We start from the raw sequence: 23,719 nt of genomic DNA, 5'->3' as shown, positions 1-23,719 counted from the left end.
CGATTTTTAACTGGAGGTTCTTCCCCACTTATCGTACTCCACGAACGCAATAACGTCCGTCCTGTCGCACACGACGTTTATCGGGTTAAGCAGAGGGATTCTTTCAGTTTTCCATGTTTTATTTGCTAATAGCACCGTTGATTCCTTCTTGTTTCTAGGTCCCCAACATGTGGGCGGCCAAGTCTTACCCTTCTCTGAAGCCGTTAGGTAGTTATGTAGCAGATCTCGTTGCGCGCCTCAGGTTTTTCAAAGTAAGTTTCTCAGTGCTGTTTTACTGTTTGTTGTGTTGTGTTTCGTACCGTTAGGGAGGAGTTGTGGATCACACTTTAACGTTTGGTGTTGTTGTTTATCCAGGACTGGATTGACGAAGGTTCTCCAAATGTGTTTTGGATCTCTGGATTTTACTTTACCCAGTCCTTCCTTACAGGTTAGTGCGCGTAGGATTTGGAACAAACCCGTGAATGACGGCTGAAATCAAAACAAGGAAATAGGCACTCCTTTAAAAGTAACGGACGCTTGTCGGTGGACTGAGTCGGACTACACGCGACTCGAAGTCAGATTTAACGAGTCACTAATCGGCTAGCTTTCGATGACCAAACCAAGGAATATGTTCCTTATCGGCCACGTCTTGTCTTCTATGACAAGAATCGAACAACGGAACCTTTTTCCGCTGAATTTGTATATTTTAAGCATATGATCAAGAGTAGGGTAAAATACACACCATCCTTAAACTGACTGCTAACCGCCTGCAAATTTCAACAAAACATTCTTACCGCAAATAATTGTAATAAATGAATGCTAATTCAGAGTGAAGAGAGTTGCGATTGGAAAGCCATAGTGTAATGATCGGTCTATTTACTCAGACTAGGATGTGACGCGAAAACTACAATTACTCTAAAGTATTTGGTTAAACAATGATCATGTTAAAAGGCAAACTGATCAAGATGTTAGTAAAATCTTTAATATTTTGTATGGATGGCTCCGCACACCAGTTTCTTTTGATTGTAACTTATAACGATCTTCATTACACTGCTATCTTACTATCCGTTGTGTAAAGGACTTGCAAGTGTCACATGGTAACCCCACCCACCCCTGTAACATTTTGATCGCTGTCCACCATTTGCAGATTCCTTATTTTTGTCTTGACTAAAAGCAGATACAGTAAACGAAGAGTGTTTGACTTGAAGTACGCTGAAATGTTTGATATCAATGTCTGGATATTTTCAGGTGCAATGCAGAATTTTGCCCGACGTTATAAAATTCCCATTGATCACCTGGGCTTTGAATTCGAAGTGATGGATGAAGAACAGGATATGAAGAAGAAACCGGTGAGTTGATGGATTTGTTTGCCTCACGTCCTGAAGTACAGCTTTTTTCTAAGAGACTAGTCATTACTGCGAAGGATTTTGGGGCGGGTTATATGGTTTTCAGGGGGATCGGAAGAGGGAACAGTCGTCGCCGACAGACTATAAAGGGGGACAACAGAAAATTGACTGCCAATGTGTGGGTGGGGGGATGGGGGTGGAGAAACATAAGCATATGGGGGGATCCGGCAATTTTATCGTGACTCGACCAGAATCCCCCCCCCCTTTTTTCAGGCGAGAAATAATGACTAGTCCCTAAATTAAGCGAAACTCATTTTTGCTCCTGTTGAGTGAATTTTTTTGCTTTTTTGATTCAGCTCATGTTCTTCTTTAATGCGTTGCATTATTCTTAGTTTGCTAAAATAACGCAACTTTTGACGTACTGTTTGTGTTTGTCTGTTTACAGGAAGATGGCGTGTATGTTAAAGGCCTGTTTATGGAGGGCGCCAGATGGGACAGAGTAAATAAGGTTCGATTCTTTTGTGTGCTATCTATTCCCTCCTGGTGTGTGTGGCATTTATAGACAGTACGAGGAGTTTGTTATTATATCGCTGGCAGTGCCCCGTGGGCAACATAAAGCGAATCTTGAGTTCTGATTGGCCACCCGAGCGGTTAAGATGGACCCATCTTGCCTGCACGGGATCACCTTCCTAGATCCCGTGCTAGAAAAACATTATGTGGAGTGGGAGTGGAATCACAAAGTTTGTGATTTTTGGACAAAGTCGGCGGTGGAGTCACTAAAAAATGGGAGAAGACAGTCTAAACAAAGAAATAAACACCTCTCGTGATTTAATTGTACTGCTAAACAGTTGGCTTTCTTCCCTGGCTTTCGAAATAAACCAGTCATTCTTGATTCTTAATAAGGCGAAATCCTTTGGCTGAATGAAAAATCCTTTATTGACCAACGATGTTCGGTCAAGATGGTGGTTACTATTAATTTTTTTTTTTCGTTTTGATGGACGTCGCCAATATCCAGCCATCTTGATCTCACGCTTAGTCAACAACGAGTATTTATACTATACCACACCATCTTAGGAAAATAATGCAGAAATAGAAACAGTAATATTAAAGAGGGCCGCCCTTGAGATTGCAACAGAGTTTTTCTTACAATGATGACTTTAATGTTGCTGTTGGACTGAAGCTCTACTTGTTTCACCTAGGTTGTTGGAGAATCTCTACCAAAGATACTGTACGATACTGTTCCAATTGTATCCTTCGACAAAAAATTAGTAAAATACGCAGGATTACTTGCGGTAGAAGTGTTAGCCAAACGGTTAGCGCGCTGAGTTGCGGGCCGACACGTACGGGTTCGAGAGCTGGCCATTTTAATTTTTTGTGATCGTGGGCAAGACCATTGGATCCCCCCCCCCCTCCCCCCTCGTGCGCTGTCATAGAAGCTAACAAAATGCTAGGGGACAGAGCTGTGATGTACCACTTACGAAGTCAATTTGAGTTCGGGACGCTTGGCTCAAGTGATCAATTGTTCTACCTTAAAAAGACTTCTTCGTGTCAATCTCCTTTGTTTACTGTCAACTTTGTCAGGAAAGGTGAGATCGAATGTTGAAACAGTAAAACAGAAGAAGGAGTACTCTTGGACCATCTTGGCCGATGTTTATCAATTGGTTACTTACAAATTCAAATTCCGGTCGCCTTCAATAGAGGTAACACATACCCATGGTATCCTCACAAAAATGCCACTCGAATTTGGTTGTCCCAATAAGCGTACTTTGTGTGGATGGTAGATGCTCTTTTACCAAAATTTCTTACTTTTATACTAATAATTGACCACGAATATTCTCTACTTCTGCACAAGTACTCTCTTTTAACAGTTGAAACTCAAAGTTCCAAGAAAGAGGTGCAAAAAATTCAAACAACAACAAAAGTAAGCTTCCTTGACAAGAGAATAGATATGGCTCAAGCCGGGGGAAACAGCAGATTTTCGAGACGAAGGAACGTATTCATGTCCAGGTATATCCATGCTGCGATAATTCTCAAGTACAGTAGTTACGTGGAAAATATGTAGTTAATAGATATTGTGCCAGCAACGTTTAACATTGCATTCGGCTCAGTGATACCCGTTAGAGCAGTTTCCATTTTAGTGTCGAAGGTGATCTGGGATTGCTCTGTTTTTGCAGTTTATGAATCAAAACAGGGCTCCTGAAGCTTTGTAAAGCCATGCTGCAGGATTCGCCGAAAACTCGATTGAAATATTTACCACACACTAGTTGTCACAACAAGCTATTAATACGCTGTTTATTTGTTATTTTAGTTTACAAAACAAGTGCTCGCCGAGGTGTACTTTCCACGACCGGTCACTCGACAAATTACGTCCTGTCGATCAACCTACCTTCCAAGAGAGCAGAGAATCACTGGGTTGTACGAGGAGTCGCCATGCTTTGTCAGTTGGACGATTAGATGAACAAGTCCGAGTAAAAGGTCTTTGAGTGTTATGAAGTTGGTGGAACAGATTACCAATGGGTTAGGCATGCGAAAGACTGATCAAACCACTTTTAAGTTTTCTTTTGTAGTAGACCTCTTAAGAAAGCTGTTTCATAAGAATCATTACTTTTTCTTGAAAAAAAAAGGGGGCCTAATAAATACCCTAGGACCCCTTCCACACCCTTTCACCCTCAGGTTCGCCCTTGTATATGACAAAACTTATTGATCCACACATGCTTTTGATATTTATATTGTGATACCTACCAATTGAATTTGTTCGTGCGGGACGCGGGTTAATCTGCGTCCGTTACGCTCGACCGGGCATTTTCCCGCCTCTTAGAAAGATTTTCAGTGCCTGACGTTTACGTCTGTTTTCAGCTCTTCGTACACCGAAATGGCACTATTTGAATTTGCAACGAAAAATAATTTTTTCTAATCTTTCTTCATCGTTGATCTAAGAATCAGAGGGGTATTGAGTATAATTTGGCTTCGTTTGCCCCTTTTGGCGTTGTCGATCTATCCATTCATTTTAAAAACTTATTCTACCTTAAAAACTCGCGTATATATCAGTTTTGAAAGGTAATGAGAATTTTTACTAACGATTTTAGTGTATGACTAAGTTTGGAATACAGAAACCTCCAGAAATTTCCTTATTGCATGTTAAGTCAGCAAATAAGACAACTTATTTATCACTTGAAGAGTTTTTATCGCCTAAAGATGATAGTTAATAGCATTTAGAGCAATGAACATAGCGAATTATTTTACGATTTTTCTTCACAAAAATAATTTATTACATAGAGGCATGTATATATCTATGACTCAAAATTAATTTAATGATGAACGCAATATGTGATTAGTATATGAATAAATTATAGTCAAGTGTTTTAGAATGTTCGTCAGTAGTAGTTCTTCCTGTTTTATTAAAATATTGAAGATCATTTCAAATGAAGTGTGGTGTAATTGTTTGATGTATAATACAGCTGATCTAAACCGAGACAAGCAAGTTTCATTCCTAAACAGTTTCGACGATTTTTCATTTTAGAACGTGTTTCGATGTTTCAGACAGGACATTACTGTCCATTAATGGTTTCGAGAGTCGCCATTTGACAGCTGATGGAAGAGATTTTCCAGTTTCACGGACAAGCGTGGGCGAAGCCACTCATGTGCAGTAAACACAATTAGACGGAATTAGACGATATTGCGTATGACAAGATCATCACTCATCGGCAGTGACGTCGGCAGTTATTTTTAGGTCACGTGGTGGGCTGGAAAGAATAAAACACATCAACAGACAATGTGATTGACTTTCCTGGGTTCCTGTTTGAGCTTGTTTTCTGAGCAGCATTTGGTTACTAATTCCATTCTTTCTCCAACCTTCTCCAGTATCACAGCTTTTCCTCATTTCTAAGAAAATTAAAGTTACACTGGATAAACTGAAGAATTTTTCCTTTAACCCTTTAACACCTGAGAATGGCTCCGAATTTCCCCCCTACGGTACCACCTCTGTATTTGATAAAAATGTCGTGAATAAGGAAAATGATCATCAATTTTTAGATGAAGTTCCCGATTGTTTAACAGATTCTCCTTGCCTGTACCATAGAAAATGAAGAGAACAGTGGGGAGACTACCAATGTTAGGATGTCAAGAATAATCTAATTAAGCACAGACAGACGTCGAGGCGATCGACTGTTGTTATTGCGGTAAAATTAGCCAATCATGTTGTTCTCTTGTCTTAACTTGCCGTCTGTCGTCATGGATCAAACAAACGTCTCATTAATTACTGAAATAACTCTTAGATCATTTAATATTCACAACTACTTAAATCGCACGGGCACTCAAAAATTCTTCATAGAGGAAAACAAAATTGATTGGCGGGGGATCTGCCCATTTTGTTTGTATGGAAGAGTATCTGTCCAGTCGCGTCCACTCATCTTCTCTGTTTCCCTTGGGACCCTTAAGGTCATTCAAGACAAAAACAATTTTCCCATTTTCGCGATCAATCGTATTAAGACATCAGTTTCATGAATTAGCGAGCTAATTAGTTCTAATTAACCAAATGACTTTACCTGTTTTCCGTCATTGAAATCATTGGCATGAACCGAAACATACTAAGCAACCCGAGCTGACGGATACAACAACGGTAAAAGTAACGGTATGTTCACCGGTATGGGTTTTGGATTTTATCCTTTTTATCTTTCTAATCTCTTAGTGTCTGTTTCCTTTTCAAATTTATAATAGTTTAAAGAACAACCGATTATTATCCGGTTCACGCGCATTGAAAATGAGCAGAGAAACACCGATGTCATTTTGCATTCTCCATTTTTTTAAATTCCGGTAAACTTTAAAACCGACAACTGCCAAGTCACCTTAATTACTGAACATCTTAATTTACGGATAAAAGTGGGTAAATTCAAGAACGAACAGTGACAGTAAATACGTTTGAACGGCCTCGAGCAAATCTTTTGACTTCACAGCAACCAGAGAGTATATACCGAAAAAATTGAGTTTCGTTCAACCATCGCCTCAGAGAAGGTATAATAATACTTGATTCTGGTAGAGAAAGATCTCATCAGTGTCAGGTAGTTCGTTGGATTGAATTGTGGCATACTTTTCAAAGTACAAAGCTTTTTTTGCCATGCGTTCTTTATTTCAGCATCGAAACGAGTGAGATAGACATTCGGTGACGTTTCCAATGGACAAACTATTGCGATAAAAACTTGATGGAGACTTCACAACTAAGTAAGAAGATGCGAAGCGTATGACAAGGTGATAATAAGAAATGTCACGTGACTGCTGACGTCAGCATTTTTGTTCTATGCTACTAGTAATATCAAGTAGGTCAATGTCACGCGCTTGTTTTATTACAATTATAAAATCATTACGCTTACCTGACTAAATCGGTCTTCTTTGTATGTTGATAAGGAGGTCTTTCTCCACCAGAACCAAGTGTCAGACCTTTAGTGGAAGAGTAACAAATTAACATAACAATATATTGTCAAAGAATTACATTATAATCCACTGAAAAGGCCATAAATCATAACCTGGTAAGCTCTTCCGTGTTACTGAAGCGCCATGACAAGAATGGTTGAACGACAATCATTTTTTCCGGTATCTTCCCCTGACTACAGCAACCTGAAAATTCAGTCGTAGATCGTGTCATTTTACTTTCTTTTTTGTACGATTTAAACGACTCAACAAAATGTGAAGTGATAAATGAACGAGTGTGATTATTTATGAGTATCATACCCTATATATTTGAACCGCGGATAAGTACGATGTAAAGGTATATGTATTTTGCTGCAGCCAGTCACTTAATTGGGCTTACTTTCTATGGAATTTGTCTGTCAAAGCACTCGTACACTTTTTGGTTTACTTAAAAACTTATTTAATTGTACAAATCATAGCAAACCATTCGACCTGTTCCGTCGGAAAAATCTAAAACGGATTATCTACCACATTAAAAGCAGCCAATTGTGACCTAGATGTCAAAAGAACAGCAGATTTTTCCAGGCAGTCAAACTGAGAAACATTTTTTTTAACTTTCGCGTTCCTTGACATGGAAGGCCTAAAGCCGCGGAGCAGACGAAAAACGTCAACCTTTAAAATGACAGGAAGGGATAGTCCTAGCATTAAAGGTCTAACCAATAGCCAATTTGCAGACATTTTTGCTGCATCAAAGCATCGACATGCTTAGCGAGAGGTGCAAGTCCCAACAAGCAAATAGGTGGTTTGCAACCAATCTCTAGAGACACAGGTAACAATGGTGAAAGGAACAAATGCTGGTGGACGAACAAAAAAAGCTAATGAGATATGCCTAATTTACGTCCACCAACATGGCGGCAATGACGTAACGTGGAAACCACCTACAGGGACCTTAAGCAGTCAGAACACCAAGGAAGATGTCGGTTAAAAAATGCTACTTTTAATTAGAATTTCGAGAATGGCTGCATGTCTCTTGCGGCGCCACACCTTAGCCGAACGTATAAAAGCCAGCAGCGTTGAGTTTCAAATGGAAATTAAAATAATTTGCCGTCGCGGTTTCCGTTCGCAGGCGACGCAAATTTTGGTGATTTCACGTTGTTATTTTGCAAAGGACGGCTAAGAAATGTACAAAGTTTTGAAACACACGTGCTGAGCCGTTGTTCTGCCCATTAGATCTATTGTTTTGCCACCTCCTCGTTGCTGTCGCCGTCGGTCCAGTTGAAATTTGAAGTAATTGACGGGCCTGCACGACTCCTGCCATTCTCAAGCAATTTTAAACCTCTGACTTCAGAGATTAATTCCGACCCGCATATAAGGACTTTCCTTTGCAATGTGATTAATTGAGTTGGTTTTGTGGTTTTGAATCAGGTGCCATTTCCCTATCAGTATTTACTTAGGGTTAGGTGAAGCCTAATTTAATCCTTCAGCAAATCGCAAGCAGACCTCCGGCACCACCAACAACCTGGTCTCTCTGTGCAGTGCAGATGGAAAGTCGGTGATTTCAATATATATTTTAAATAAGCCTGGGCCGAGTTTTTGTGCTAATCTTTGTATTATCCCAGGCAATTTCTCGCACAATTCCATGATCCCTCGTTCAAAAATGATCACGGAATATCTTTTGTAAGAAATCCATCTGGATATTGTTCAATCTTACCCTCTTCCCTGTCAAAAAAATAAAGGACAACTACAGCGAAACAAAAGGAAACATCATCCAAATCAGAAGTTTTCTGTTCTGTTTTGTATTACAAAAATTGGTGGGGGAAACTGTGTCTATCACGGTGATAAAAACTAATTCTTTCCTTACTCTTTTGGAGACAAGAGAAGTAAATTACTCAGGCATCTCCCCTGGGGATATTTTGACGCACGTGCTTTTCAAACGCTGCCATTTTGAATGGCAACTGCTTCTGATCAATGCGACATAAAAGTCAGTATTTCATGTGGTGACATACGGCCCGTTGTTCATTTTTATTGAAGGGCGATTCAACAACGTTATGGCTGATTATCTGATAGCTGGCGGTACAGGTTATGTGCCTCAAGACGGAATGACTGCCATGCAATTATTTAGTAGTGGCGAAGGTTTAACCTACAAGTAAGTAAAATAAATCAAATTTTCTATTCCGTATTTTGTAGGGGAAAACTTTTCTTCTTCTCTTGTTATTGTGCCATATGCAAGGTTTCAGCTGCTCTACTTTTTTGCAATATGTAAAGGAAAGTATTGCAGTTAGCGTTACGTGACAACGAATTTTTACTACGCCATGCTTTCAAAACAAAATTGTAGGAACATCCACGCGGAAGGGTGATCAAACCGTATTTTATGTCGCCTAGCCTTCGTGTCAGCATAGTCTGAATTTTTCATGCAGAGATAGTGCTACTGTACTTAATTACATTTTCTTCAGTGGAAAATTTTCCGAGGCTTCGTAATCAGAATTTTCTTAATCCTTTCACAATTTCACCCCGGGGAAATCTTTTGATTTGAAACCGATTGCTCATCGAAGGCAATGGCATACATGAAAACTTAACTCTCTCTTTTAAATTTCATATATTTTTATTATCAGTTTTTATAAAACTGCTAATATTTAAATGATGTTTTGATACCCTACTTTGGGACGTTTAGTGTAATAAATATCGCTCTCCTGGTTACAAATGTAGTAACTATGAAGTTATCCTTCATGCTATTTGAGGTCGATGTTTCGGTCGATTGTTCAGTCAAGATTCGTTTCCAAGAGCATTGTGATAAATCACCGCAAAATCTGATTTTTGTATTCTGGATAAAAATTCGCATATTGTTCCGGTGTCAAGGGCTCAAGTTTCTTTTTTGAATTTCGTGATTTTAGAGAAAATTTATGAATATTTTTTATTTGGAAGCAAATATTTAATTATACTGTGCTGGTGGTGTAATAACTGCTGAGTCATAGGAAAACGATAGGGAAAAGTTGTTTAGCATGTCAAAAACGCTTTTTTTGCCATGACTACGGTAAGTAAGTTAGGTCTCTGAAAATCTCGGTCTTGGCTTAACAAATATTTTTGGAAAACAACATGAAATTTTCTGGTTTTCATTTTCACGCCAGCTGAAGTCAGATTTGTTCCTGTTAATTGGCAATTCAAAATATTATTTAAGTAATAATAATAATAATTAATTTAATTTAATTTAATTTTAATTTAATTTAATTTTGTCCGTTTTCACTGCATTATTTGCAGTGGGGAAGGACTAGAAAGGAACATAGGAACCATTCGTGCTAGTCCACCCTCCCACCCATCCCACCCCAGGGGAGGACATCCATCACACAGTAATCTCGTGTGTGGGAAATTAACGTCTCCTACCCCTAACCCTGCAGGAGACGGGACCTCCATTTATAATAAAAGAAGAAGGGCCCTTATTTCATCACAGTATGAGGTTCGAAAACATTTCACATCTGGTCAGGTTGTTAAAAAGTTTGCTAGTAGAAGGCACAAGGGAAACCCTATCAAAGAAACCCGGATCAACACAAGAATTCTCCAGACTGTTGCATAACCAACTTGTCAAACAACTATGAGGGGTTATCTCCACCAATATCCTGTTTCAAATTCTGTTCTAAAAAACCTGTATGCTATTGCTTTTTATCAAATTCTTTTCAGAATAGAAATTGGTGAAACAGAATAGAAATTGGCGAAACAGAATAGAAATTGGCGAAACAGAATAGAAATTGGTGAAACAGAATAGAAATTGGTGAAACAGAAGAGAAATTGGTGAAACAGAATAGAAATTGGTGATGTCTCTATTTCTATTCTGTTTTTCTGACGAACCGAGGGGAACATGAGTAAGAGCCAGTTAAACATTATAATTTATTCTCCCGATTCCCACTCAAAGAAAATTTATTCTTGCCTGATGACCAGTCTGTTTACTGACCGTAAATTAACTATGTAATATCGAGAATCCGCTGACAGTTGCAAAATTTTGTAATTCGTTTTATTTTTTCTAAAGGACCCTTTTAATGAACCTTTTTCAAAAATTATATCAAAAAGTGCTATGCGCCTTTTTTTCTCCGAAAAAGCGAAAAGTTCAAAATCTGCCTAAATGGCCATTGTCCTCCCCGTAAAGCAATGAAAAATGATACAACTTTGGCAACTTCGTACGTTACAACATGATGCAATCCAGCTTTTAATTTTTGTGTTCTAGCAGATGTTCCTTTTATCTCTTAGGAAATATTAATTTCTTGTTATTTTGTGACGTTCAAGTCTGAATAGTGACCCGTTGAAGTAAAGTACGTTGAATGGCTGTCACGCAAGAGGTCAAAGCCAATCTTTCAACTTGGCCAGGAATGTACCAAATACATAACCTCTTGCGTGACAGCCGTTCAACGTACTTTATTTCAACGGGTCACTATTCAGACTTGAACATAATAATATTTGAAGACCTTGAAATTTCTATTGAAAGTAGCAGTCAAGTGTAAATCCCTGGCATTGCATGGAGATGTAAAACTCGAAACAAGTTAATTAAAGTTCTGAAAAAAAAAAAATCGATAAAAAATAAGTCAATTTGCATTGACACAGGACCTCTCAGTGGGGTTTTGGCAGTCAAGGAGTTAAGAACTTGTTTTTATTTTGGATGGTAATAGAAGTATTTCTGTAAGCTGATTTTATCTGCAAGTAATCTTGACATCAAAAGCTCCTAAGATGTGTTGAAAAAATTTCTTTAATTTAAACATTTTGTTAATGTTTATATTTTTTTTTCTGGCAACTTAAATTTTATTTCTGAAGACACTTCCATGATTTTTGGTTGTCAAATGGCAAACATAAAAGGTTATTATCATTGATGTGTTAAATGTTTCTATACTGTAGCCCAAAGCTTTTAAATTTGTTTCTTATTTGTAAAAAATGTAATAATGAAGTGTAACCCCATTTTTTTTTCCTTTTTTCATCAGTGACTTCATAATTCTTCCAGGCTTTATTGACTTTTGTGCTGATGAAGTGGTAAGAAGCACTGGTAGCTGCTTGTGCTTTGTGTGCAATAATTTTTGATTCAGTTTATAACATTCATCAGTAGTTAATGAAGTGAAAAGGTTGAAGATGTCTTGAAGTCCAGTGTTGTAACAATGAAGAATTGAGTCTGTATTATGGGGTAAAATAAGGTTTTACTCTTTTTGTATCATTTATCATGCAATGAAGTGAAGTAAGAACTGCAATAGAAGCCTCTGTTTTGAGTTGTGAACAATTTAACAATATGAGGTTTCACTTGGGTGACTGTAGTTTTTAGCAGCTTAAAAATACCAACAAACAAACGTTTACAACTCATTGGTACTGGTTCATCTTGCAGGACTTGACTTCTGCTTTGAGTAAAAAGATTACTTTAAAGACACCACTTGTCAGTTCTCCAATGGATACTGTCACAGGTTTGATTTGTGAATTATTCATTTGATATCTCACTTGTGCAGGGTAACACATGTCACCAAAAACCTGTATTTTAAGTGTAGATTGCATGCATCTACATACTTTTTTTTTTGAGCTGAAAGAGCTAAATGTTTCAATTAACACTGTGTTCAGACATCTTTGCTATTTAGTGTTGGCTTGAAAGTAAACTTTACCCAAAGATTCTTCTTTTTTATTGAGCAGAGGTATTAATTGAAGAGTTTGAGCAATAGAGGTTACTCTAAACCTTGGCGGGGGCTACTTTTGCTTTTAAAAACTTATTTTCAGCCAAATTTAAGTTAATAACTGAAACTTCCATTTTCCGAAAAAAAAAAAAAAAAAGGTTTAAATCTTTAAAATTGTGTGAGTTATTACTTAAAGAAAGCTGTATTTTCTTTAAAAAAAAGTTAATAAATTATCAAATCATCCTATCTGTGTAAGGCATAAACTCCCTGGCAGAGTTATTTTTTGGCAGGTTGTTGGATAGTTTGTCATATCTTTGTATAATCACTTTGTATTTTGCATATTTCTTCAGAATCATCCATGGCAATAGCAATGGCCGTGAGTATGTTGTGTGTTGTGAATGGTTTAGATAAATTTAGGAGAACTTCCTAGAAAACCAGTTGTGGGATTATGAATGGATTGACTTCCATAGTTTTCTCTTTTTGCAAACAAACACCCATCTCAACATTGGTACCAGAACCTTTTTCTTTTACCTGTCTGACTCCTTATGGTAATCACTTTTTTTTAAATTTTATTTTGTTTCAAAGTGGACCATATATGGTTTCTTCTCTGCATATGAGATACTTCTACCTCCTCTCATTGGAAAGAAACTTGTTGCTTGCAAACTTGTTTCTGGTCTTTGGAAACTCCTTTTTTTCATTTTCTTGGGGGGAGGGGCTTTTTTGTTTTATTACAGCTAATTATGCTGCATTTTGGGTTATAAATAAAGGTCATTGTAAAGTAAAACTTCATCCTTAATATAAGTAATTATCTTAAGTTTAATTATCCACATGATTGATCAGGAAGTAGTGTATCTTTGAAAGGAACCATATCATTCTGTTTTTCAGCTGAATGGTGGAATTGGGATAATCCATCATAATTGTTCGGCAGAGTTTCAAGCAAATGAAGTCAGGAAAGTCAAGAAGTTTGAGCAGGGTTTTATCCTGGATCCATTAGTTCTTAGTCCTGAAAACTGTGTTGGTGATGTCCTGGCAGCAAAGGCCAAACATGGCTTTTCTGGGATACCCATAACAGGTAATTTAGTCCCTAGTCTTGTAGAAGCATCCAAAGATAGTTTTCAACAAGTGACTTACAATTTGTTAATTGTAGGAAGGACATCAGCATTTTGTGTTTTATCGGGGAAGAGCCACTACAGTATCTACATGTAACACCACCTACTTAAAGTCCCTATTCACCCCCAGAGGTTTAGATATATTTCGATTCTTTGCCGCCTCAGTTATTCTTTTGGTCATGCCCTTTTGACTTGGCCGGGAGAGAATTACTGGGCTGAGTCTCAAACCTACCACCTCTCCAACATTCAGTGATGTCACAGCAAGAACGAATGTTGACTTCTTGTATAAGAACATGTGTCTATAGCTTTAAAATGATGTGAAATTGCTGACTCGTTGCGTGGTCGCTGGTTGCTCAAATACACCAGATTCGTCTAAAGACATATTCCTCCATAAAATAATGTGAATGTAGTCACATTGATCGAAAGACGTTCTGGCTGTGACGTCATGAGGGACGTTTAGTTACCAGTATTAACTTCGCCCAGCCAAATCAAAAGGGCGTGGCCAAAGGATGAACTTTAAGGCAGCGGGGTATATTTAATCAATCCAAAAAATTTTTTTTTTTTTTGAGATTAATCCCAATAGCGCAAAGAATGGAAATATATATAAGCCTCCGGGGGTGAATAGGAACTTTAAGAATTTTACTAGTACCAAAGAGGTTGACTGTGAAACTGAAACTACAATTACAGTGTATTTAAATACAATCATGTAATTGACATGTATTTTGCTTCATTTGGCAATGTCAAATGTATAGAATTAATTGCTTGCATTCAGCCTCTAGGGGCACAATGTTCTTCTATCACTCCCTTTGACTCATAGGAGGAACTCCAAAGGAATTTCTTCTGACTGAAGATCTGAATGTAAATTCTCTTCACTGCTTTCTGGGCAGTTCTGATAAACTTAGCGTTGAGAGTTTGGATTCAAATCAGACAATAACCCCTCCCCCTCCCCATCTGTTTTTTTGTTGTTTTTTTTTTCCCTTCTCATTACCCTTTTGCTGGAAAATACATCAATGTTGTAATGAGAACTTCGTTTTTGTCACTGCTGGGAGTAAAAGGGTTACATCTCTCTTATCTAAGACAAGAATTTACACAATAAAGTGTTATTGTAATTGGAAGTATGTTTTGACTACATTTCTTTAAGAACACATCCTTTGCAATTCCATTGTAAATTTACTGTAAGCAGAGCATTAATGAATTTCCATTATCATTCATTGTAGAAAATGGTCAGATGGGTGGAGTTTTGGTTGGCATTGTTACCTCCAGAGACATTGATTTTGCTCATGAACCTGACATGTCAAGACCCATCAAGGAGGTGAGTCTAATGTCAAGTTCATGAAGAACTTTGCATCAGATCAGTAACAGCAGTAGAAAGAGCAGTGGAAACTGCAACAATAACTGGGTGACTTGTGTCAAAGGTGTTGTTGGCTACAATTTCAGTTACAAATGGTCACTTGCTTGGTGCATGTTTTTTTTCTTGACTGTTAATTACATTTTGATTAAGGGGCAGATAGCACTATTCAACAAAGAAATTGTTATCCAGGGAGAAGTGATGACAAAACATACTGTACTATCCACTGGATAAAGATTAATCTAGTGGATAATGTCATACAACCTCTGAACAACCAGGACCAGGACTATTGCTCAGAGTAGAACATAATTTCAAACCCATGTTTAGGTTCTCAAATAGGATTGGTTGAACCCTTGAACTCCCAAGAACTGATTATAAATTCTCCCCTCTAGTTGCTACACATTTCCTTGTACATTGGTTTTGAGAATTTGGTGTTCAATCAAGGTAACAACTTGTACCTGATAAGTTTGAGTATTCTCATTACCTGTTTGTTGGATCATGTATGGATATTATAGGGAGAAGTTACAGGTTAATCACTTGTGGGAGTTAAAGGGTTAACAAATGGTTCCATATTGCAGTGCATCTGTTTAGTAATGCATCACAGAAGATGTCAAAATGTGGTAAGTGGCACACAAGGTGCAGCTGAGTGAGTCACTAATGTCACTAAAGTGATCTAATCATCTGTCCTCCAATAGGTCATCGGCAAGACCCAGTCAAAATACTGGTACACGAATAGTTCAGCTTAACTTGTTATTTCATTTCTCTTTCTCATAAATTTGAAGGTGATGACTCATCTGGAGGAGCTGGTCGTTGCTAAGGATGGTGTGACACTTCAGGAAGCCAATAGCATCTTACAAAGGAGCAAGAAAGGTTTTTTTTTTTTAAATTTTATTATTTTCATTTCAATTTGTGTACTCTGATTTTCTAAATAAATTTTGTAAGTCATTCTCTTACAATTTTTTATTTCAGATTTATTACTCTAATATGTCTCCTACAAATAAAGATACAAACGTCCATCATTTGTGTTTCAGGAAAACTTCCTATCATTAATGAAAAGGGAGAGTTAATCTCATTGATTGCAAGGACAGATCTCAAGAAGAACCGGAATTTTCCTCTTGCTTCTAAAGATGCCAACAAACAGCTGTTAGGTATGAAAGGTATTACATTTTTATGCATGAAAAAACTCGGTGCCATCTAGGTTGGCTTTGATCCTTTCACTCCCAGAAGTGATCAGCATTTAACTTCTCCCTAAAATATCCATATATTTTCTAGCAAACAGGTAATGAGAATCCTCTAAACTATCGGGTAGAAGTTGTTCTGAATCTTGATCCAAACACCAAATTCTTGTAGCAAATTTACCAGGAAATGTGTAGCAGATACAGTGAAGAGCTTACAATCACATCTTGGGAGTTCAAGGATTAATCTTGTTTTAGATTCTTGTTTTTGGGGTCTGTGGCCTCTATGTTGTTTGTCAGTACTTAAGAGATATCTAATGCTTTTTTCCTAAACAGTTGGTGCAGCTATTGGTACTCGAGATGAAGACAAGGAGAGGCTAGAAGCCTTGGTTCAGAGTGGGCTGGATGTGGTTGTTATTGATTCCTCTCAAGGAAACTCCATCTTCCAGCTGAATATGATCAAGTGAAGATAATCACAACTACATAATTAGCTCATAGATTTACTAAAACAAAAACATTCTGTCTGCACTGTTTTGCAAAACAGCCCTCAGTCTTTCTTTTCTGGGAAATTTTACACCAGATCTTCATGTAGTGGAGTGATGTCCTTTTCAGTAGGCCAGTAGCCAATAAAATTTACAACCTCTATTAACTTATTACTACCTGAAATCCATGGAGTTCTTGAAGACTCAACAGGTAGAGAGAATTGCTCTGCCAGTTTTGAAAATTTCTTTTACCTGTGTTGCCTAAGATAAGGAAGAACACTGTAGTGTATAATATCTTCAAATATATTTTTATTTTACCTTCATCAGATATATAAAGGAAAAGTATGCAGATCTCCAAGTAGTTGGTGGTAATGTTGTGACTGCAGCCCAAGCAAAGAACCTGATTGATGCTGGAGTGGATGGACTGAGAGTTGGTATGGGTAGTGGCTCTATATGTATTACACAGGAGGTCATGGCAGTTGGTAGACCACAAGGCACTGCAGTGTTTAAGGTGGCAGAGTACGCCCGCCGGTTTGGAGTCCCTGTGATTGCAGATGGTGGTATCCGAGATGTGGGGCATATTTCAAAGGCTCTTAGTTTGGGAGCTTCAACAGGTTGGATTACCATTTAAAGTTTTTTTTTTCCAGTTATATCCCCTTTGAATACCTTTTGTGCCAAGGACTTTTTTCAATCTAATATCCTATCTCATAGGGCAGGTATATCTTTGTAGGTGTTAGATTTAGTGGCTTAAATGTGCCAGTAAGTTGACATTCTAGACTCAAACGTTGAAATTAAACAAAAACAGCATAAGACGGGCTCTTGTACTTTGGTCAAAGAGAAAAGACTCCTCCTAGATAATACAAATCTTTGTAGAAGATGGCAGGAAGCTGCTAGGGCATTAGGTTCCTATGAAGATTTAGGAAAGGCAGTCACTTAATCATAGAGCCATTGTGTGAAGGGAAAGTGGCCAATAACACATTGTTAAACCAACAACACCACATGGATCTCAGTCTGCTACTCTGAAAAACAATTGCTGTGCTGTCAGTGCCAAGTAATGTCTGGTTGAACTTTTCAATTACAATTTATTTTACCTTAGTGAGATTATGGAGTAGTATTCACCCTAGCATTTGCACTCCCTCTGTAGAATTTCAAAATAAGGTGTTCTGTTTGTCTAGATTTGCAGTGAGATATTTTGTCAAATGAATTTGATTTACAGTTATGATGGGATCATTATTAGCTGGAACCACAGAAGCTCCAGGAGAATACTTCTTTGCTGATGGTGTTAGGCTTAAAAAGTACAGAGGTAAGAGTTAGTGTTATCTGTAGTGTGCAGAACAAACAGCTTAAGGTCATTGTTGTGTTCCAGACTTGCTTGTAATTGAAGAACAAAATGCACCAACAAGGTATGAATTAAATAACGAGAAAGACATTTTTGTCTTGATGTCTTGAACCTCTGTGCTGTCAATGTTATGGAGTACAATGTGAAAAAATTGAAACAAACAAGGCAAAAACAAGTGTATGAATAAAAACAGGCAAAAGTTCAAGCACACATTTGGATTATTGTGCTCAGTTCTAAAAGATAAATCAAAGAAAGAAAACAGTCATGTAAAAGTTGTTTGAAGACAGAAGTCAGTTCACCTTGTGATCTAAGCACTGGAAGAACACAGCCCTATAAATTTTTATTGCACCGTGATAAGATCTGTTTTGAGTACTGTGCGCCAGTTTTCCATCATTTCCCACAGTATCTTAGTGACGGCATTGAACGAGTGCGAAAGAGAGTGCTCTCCATCATTTGTCCTTATGCGCCATATTTCGAATGTTTGGCCAGGTTCGACTTAGTAACCTTGCACGCGAGACGCGTGGCTCTGTGTAGCAAGCTTTTCGAGTCTATCACGTCATGCCTGGATCACAAACTCGTGCCTGTCTTACCTCCTAAGAGAGAACACAGATATAATCTAAGACAGTCCAGGGCTTATGCCATGCCCTGTACACATACAAATCATTTTAAGAACACTTTTATTCCAAGTATGTGTACATAAAATTTTTTTTTAGACTAGTTTGTACATATTCATATATAGAGAGGTTTTCGCATTTGTGGTTTTATTATAATTTCAATTGTATTTATTCCTAGTTCTAAGTAATTGTAACGCAATTCAATCTATGGACTGCTATGTTCGATATTCTAATTAACTATCTAAACTATCTATCATCATCATCAGCCCTCTTTTTGTCATTTCTTTTTGTGGCTTAGTATTCTTTGCAAACTAGAAGAACCCAATACTTTACAGAGCAGTGCAGATATACATGTAGAGTCCACCTTAACGAATACTTTTATTGGTATTTTTTGTCAGGAATGGGTTCATTAAGTGCCATGGAGAATCAGGGTGGAGCACAAAGATATTTCAGGTAATTTTACTGTAGTTATATGACCTTTTGATAACATAGCAACTTAGGAGCCAGAAGGAAACTCTAGTTTATACAAGGCATGTATAGGCTGCTTTAATAATATACTCTGTATATCATAAGACTGATGCATTGAGCGGGCAAGTTAAGGCGAATGCTTGGTTCTGATTGGCTAAATAATATATAATAGCCTCTTTTGATTCTGCCAGTCAAATGGAGTGCTCTTGTTGACATACTTTGCAACTTCTTGGCAACAACACATTTTTTATTCAATCAGTCAGACCACAGGGTACCATGGCAAGATTTGTAAATTTGTTTGGCAGTTCTTTGGAATAAACCATTTCCTTTGTCATAAATTCCTTATTGACTAAACTTGTTATTTCAAGGTGGGCATTAGCTCTGTCCCTTTTAAGTATGTATATGGGCCATTCCTTTTTGACATGATTATGGGCCTTTAAGGATAAAAAGCTATGCTATTGAAATGTGACATTTCAGCAGCAACATGTCGCCATTATAAGATGCAAATTAGTAAAGATTGCATTAGAGGACAAAAGTGTGAAACCTCGTTAAAATGTGGATAGCAAAGAAAAGAAAAAAAAAAGTGAAATTTTTTGGTGGAATGGTGTCTGTCTGAGTGTTCAAGGTTGTTGTCTTTTCCATAATAAGAGAGATATCATAAAATAAGCACTCAAACTTTCCCCGGCATTTCTTTAAGATCTTAAATTATTTGTGAAGATTATTGGCCCTTGGTGGTGTTCTTTCTGGTGTTTGCCAATTGTGGAGTTTTTGTAATTTACTATTTTGCCATAATACAGGTACAATGATCTTTACTGATATCCAGTTAACTATGCTCTTAGATGGTCATTAGTGCATATTTAATGCAACAGCCATAAGAAAATTCAGGAATACCAGTTGTGAAAAGATTAACAATACTTGTTAAGTATCATCTAATATTGATGTGGTAATTGTTTTTAGTGAGCGTGACAAGGTGAAAGTTGCTCAAGGAGTGTCTGGCTCTGTAGCAGACAAAGGATCTATTCACAGATTTGCTCCATACCTTTATACTGGAATTCAACACAGCTGTCAGGACTTGGGAGCAAAGAGTCTTACTCAACTCAGGTGGGTTAGAAATAAAAAAAGTTTTTATGATCAAATAGAAAGATGATGATATGAATTCAGTTCAAATTCTGTTTCAAATTGTCTGAGCAAGAAAGCATTAAACAGTAACAAAATATTAAGTAGTTGAGTGAGAATTTGGAGTTTGAAGTCACTTCATGATATGTTTTCTGTCTTGTCTGATATCGTGGAGGTGCAGTGGCCTCATGGTTGGTGCATTCGACTCTGGATTGAGTGGTCCGGGTTTGAGCCTCGGCCGGGACATTGTGTTGTGTTCTTAAGCAAGACACTTTACTCTCACAGTGCCTCCCTTCACCCAGGTGTATAAATGGGTACCAGCAATTTAATGCTGGGGTAACCCTGCGATGGACTGGAATCTCATCCAGGGGGGAGTAGAAATACTCCTAGTCGCTTCATGCTACAGAAACCGGAGTTAAGCACCGGCCTAATGGGCCACTAGTCTCATAAACAGACTTTACCTACCTACCTTGTCTGATATCAGGCAGATGGAAGACATTAATGGTACATACAAGTAGACTATTGTCCTATCAGAAGGTTTATTTTTAGCCTCTTTGAGGTGGTGTCACCTTTGGATGCTGTCTCCAGTTCAGTTTGGTTATTCTACAGTCTGTAAATTCTTTCCCATATGGTGTAGAGCTATGATGTACTCTGGTGAGCTCAAATTTGAAAAGAGATCAACATCAGCCCAGATAGAAGGAGGAGTTCATGGACTTCATTCGTAAGAATATACATTATTAACAGTCTTTTTTTATTGTTTTTTGGCAAAATTCCTAAACTTTTCTCTTTGTTGGTTCAGCTCTACCGGGTTTTTTGTCTGAGGAACAGCCGTACGTCCTTTTCAGTGCTCATCTTAAAGTGCCCATAATATCAGAAAACGTTTTTTGCTCATCAAATTCTACATTTCACCAAATGAACTTCGGTGAAAAAATTTTTCGATTTGGATAAAATGCAATTTTTTTACGCATTTTTACAAAATTCAAAATTCTATTTTCTTGGGGTTGACCCCTGCTGCTGATCACAAGAGTAACATGCTCAAACTGACCATGTGACTGATGTCTGTGACGTAGGTTCAGGAACCTCACTTGACCTTAAGTTTAAAACCAGTGTTGTCACAAAGAGCTGCAACGCACTTTTCGGGCATTTTAAACTAAATGGAGACCACTCTGGAGCAAATTCCCATTTGTTTTGAAGTCAGATAAGTCACAACCCAAAATCACGTGTTCCTGAACCTATGTCATGACTCACTTTAAACCGAGGAAGACTGGTGTGAATGGTGGACCAAAATGGTGGTAAATTTGAATGTCTTTAAAAAATTATAAAAAAATTGCGTTGAAGCCTCTAATTGATTGGCGCATTCTTCTCCACATTGTTATCTTTACTTTTCCTATGGTAATAACATGTGAATTTTTCTGACAAGCCAGAGCTTCTGGACTAGAATTGGGGAGCATTTCCTTTATTCTAATGACCTTTATATTTGATTCAAGTGTTAAACTGTGAGTGGCTGGTAGGGTATTAAGGTTAAACCTACTTGTTCAATCAAATTTTGTTAGTCTACCAGTGATCATATCATATCAGATCAACACCTTTTTATACTGTTCACTTTTTAGGTTTGAGAAGAGACTCTTTTGAACCACAAGACTTGAAAGCCAAACACACAAAGATCATTTACCTGTACAACAATCCTTAAATAATGCCAACTAGAGATATGTAAATAGCACAAAGAAGAAAATTATTTAATTATGTTAAAGTAAATGATCATAGTTCGTTATCATGTGCCTGATGTTTATTTTGAGAGAATTAATTTACAATATTTGATACATTGATGTACCCATCTCTTTTGTTTTGTTTTTGGCTTTTGAAAAGCTCAGTAAAATACTGCCCAATTTTCAAAGAAATCAAAAGTTATACAAGTAAACAAACCAATGTGATCAGGACTCAGACATATTTATATTTTTTACGAATAGTGTTATTCCATTCTTTGAAATTCAACATGACATTCTACAAGACAACAAAGTGTCTCTAGTTTATTCCCTGGAGACTTGTGCTAAGGTCTTCTGTTTAAACTAAATTTTGAAAATCAAACTAGGTGTATCAGGTAAGGAATAGTGGACCAGAAAGACTGGATTTGGTAAAGTAGATACCTATTTTGTTCACTGATAGTAAACACAGACGGCTTGGAATTGTAAATACTGAAACATGTATATCGGCTCTTATTGGACAGGCTATGGTGCTTTTTAGGTTTGAAAAAGTAGTTTTCCATACCATAAACTATCTTATTGCACCACTGCAGCAGATTCTTTAACCCCTAACTGCCAGAAGTGATTAACATGTATCCCTATTTTATTTAGCAAACAGGTATTGTGAACACTCAAACAGGTAGAAGTTATTATGATCTCAAACTCAAAACTCCAAACTCTCATAAAGTTATGAAGGAGTGTGTAGCTGCAAAATGGAGGAATTAGCAATCAGATCTTGGGAATTGAAGGGTTACAAGCTGGTCTTGGCTGGTGTTTTATCAATCCTTGTTTTCGTCCTTGAGAGATTAATTTTTTTTAACTGCAATAGTCGCTGATGCAGTCACCCCTCTCAGTTTGCTACTTGTATGATATAACTACAATTAGAGTCAATAGAATGAAAATATACTTTTTCACCAATCTCATCATTGCTCAAGTAAGAAAAGGAGAGAGAGAGAGAGAGAGAGAGAGAGAGAGAGAGAGAGAGAGAGAGAGAGAGAGAGAGAGAGAGAGAGAGAGAGAGAGAGAGAGAGAGAGAGAGAGAGAGAGAGAGAGAGAGAGAGAGAGAGAGTGTCTCTACCCATTGAATGCTGTCCCCTAACAAGAGTTATTTTTCATAAAAGCAAAATCTGAAATGATTGGCTGGACCCCCACTCCCTCTCTTATCCCTCCGCCTAGTTCCCAGGGCTTTGCAACATTAGCGGTAGAGAGACATTATCCTTTACTGGCTCGAAATGTCTCGTCGTTATATTTTCAGCTTGTCTGATACATTATTGAATTTACTCGTGCTCTGTTATTGGTTAGGTAACTTGTAGATTGTTGATAAAGAATAGTTATAAATTTATTTCTTGGATTATTGAAGCTGTTAGATCACTGTCGCCGCCAAATTTATCAAATAGTTAAAGGTTTTTAACTTGAAACCTTTATTTATCGTACTTGATTACCTTAATATGCTACTTAAACGTCTTGCGAGCCAAACTATATTCTTAATGATGTATACTGATGTTGCTAATCACTGTAGAGGAATATTTTCTTGTCTTGTCTAACATTCTTATTCCACATGTCTTGTTCCTTGCGATGGTCAACAGGTGTTATTTTCGTTCAAATGATTAATAAAACTACGAAAATTGATCAAATGAAGTACAATTGTTGCAATTTGCGCTTATTTCCTCTCTCATTTGGTGGTTATTTTAACAATGCCATTTTGCAAGCAACAGCACTCCGTACTCCATCAAATGGCGTGAAACAACACGCTTCACGAACAGCTACGGCTTTCGTTAACGTAACTATATGTGGTATTTCTTGGGCGCGCTTCCTCCTTCCCTCTTTCCATTTGATGTCCCTTTGGCCTCGAAAAGAGAACCCCCTCGGGCTTGTTATTCTGCGGCCGATTACTGACAATCAGGATTCTAATCTGAATTTGATGTTATTGTACTATGCCGTAGAGGTAGTAATTTAACACTGGTCTCTCCTGTT

General features: G+C 37.5%; 2 protein-coding genes across 3 annotated transcripts in view; both read left to right on the top strand.

Moving 5' to 3' along the window:
- The window catches only part of LOC111343922 (dynein axonemal heavy chain 3-like), an 84,735-nt gene extending 79,987 nt beyond the window's left edge, over positions 1–4,748 (top strand). For both annotated transcript variants that reach the window (XM_088732513.1, XM_088732512.1), the window contains exons 91-97: positions 159–251; positions 355–427; positions 1,228–1,328; positions 1,771–1,833; positions 2,525–2,572; positions 3,272–3,332; positions 3,634–4,748. In XM_088732513.1, coding sequence (XP_088588639.1) covers positions 159–251; positions 355–427; positions 1,228–1,328; positions 1,771–1,833; positions 2,525–2,572; positions 3,272–3,332; positions 3,634–3,779 — 585 coding nt within the window. In that variant the 3' untranslated portion in view covers positions 3,780–4,748. The remainder of the gene's footprint in view (positions 1–158; positions 252–354; positions 428–1,227; positions 1,329–1,770; positions 1,834–2,524; positions 2,573–3,271; positions 3,333–3,633) is intronic.
- Positions 4,749–8,640: 3,892 nt separating this feature from the next.
- LOC111343707 (inosine-5'-monophosphate dehydrogenase 1b-like) lies at positions 8,641–23,383 on the top strand. Its single transcript, XM_022950893.2, has 15 exons — positions 8,641–8,874; positions 11,687–11,735; positions 12,079–12,154; positions 12,706–12,731; positions 13,241–13,427; positions 14,682–14,776; positions 15,595–15,682; positions 15,844–15,960; positions 16,324–16,450; positions 16,797–17,083; positions 17,686–17,772; positions 18,821–18,875; positions 19,848–19,991; positions 20,644–20,727; positions 21,617–23,383. The coding sequence occupies exons 1-15, from the start codon at positions 8,777–8,779 to the stop codon at positions 21,636–21,638; spliced, it is 1,542 nt and encodes a 513-aa protein (XP_022806628.2). The 5' UTR covers positions 8,641–8,776; the 3' UTR covers positions 21,639–23,383.
- The last annotated feature ends 336 nt before the right edge of the window (positions 23,384–23,719 follow it).

This window comes from Stylophora pistillata, chromosome 9 (assembly GCF_964205215.1).
Source record: "Stylophora pistillata chromosome 9, jaStyPist1.2, whole genome shotgun sequence".
Classification (NCBI taxonomy): domain Eukaryota; kingdom Metazoa; phylum Cnidaria; class Anthozoa; order Scleractinia; family Pocilloporidae; genus Stylophora; species Stylophora pistillata.
This window is presented reverse-complemented; position numbering and strand designations above follow the sequence as displayed.

Bases quoted from the DNA above. Each gene is read 5' to 3' on its own strand.
- LOC111343707 (XM_022950893.2), top strand. From the start codon at position 8,777: ATGGCTGATTATCTGATAGCTGGCGGTACAGGTTATGTGCCTCAAGAC. The intron at 8,875-11,686 runs GTAAGTAAAATA...TTTTTTCATCAG, and splicing joins GGCGAAGGTTTAACCTACAA to TGACTTCATAATTCTTCCAG. The intron at 15,961-16,323 runs GTATGAAAGGTA...TTTCCTAAACAG, and splicing joins TGCCAACAAACAGCTGTTAG to TTGGTGCAGCTATTGGTACT.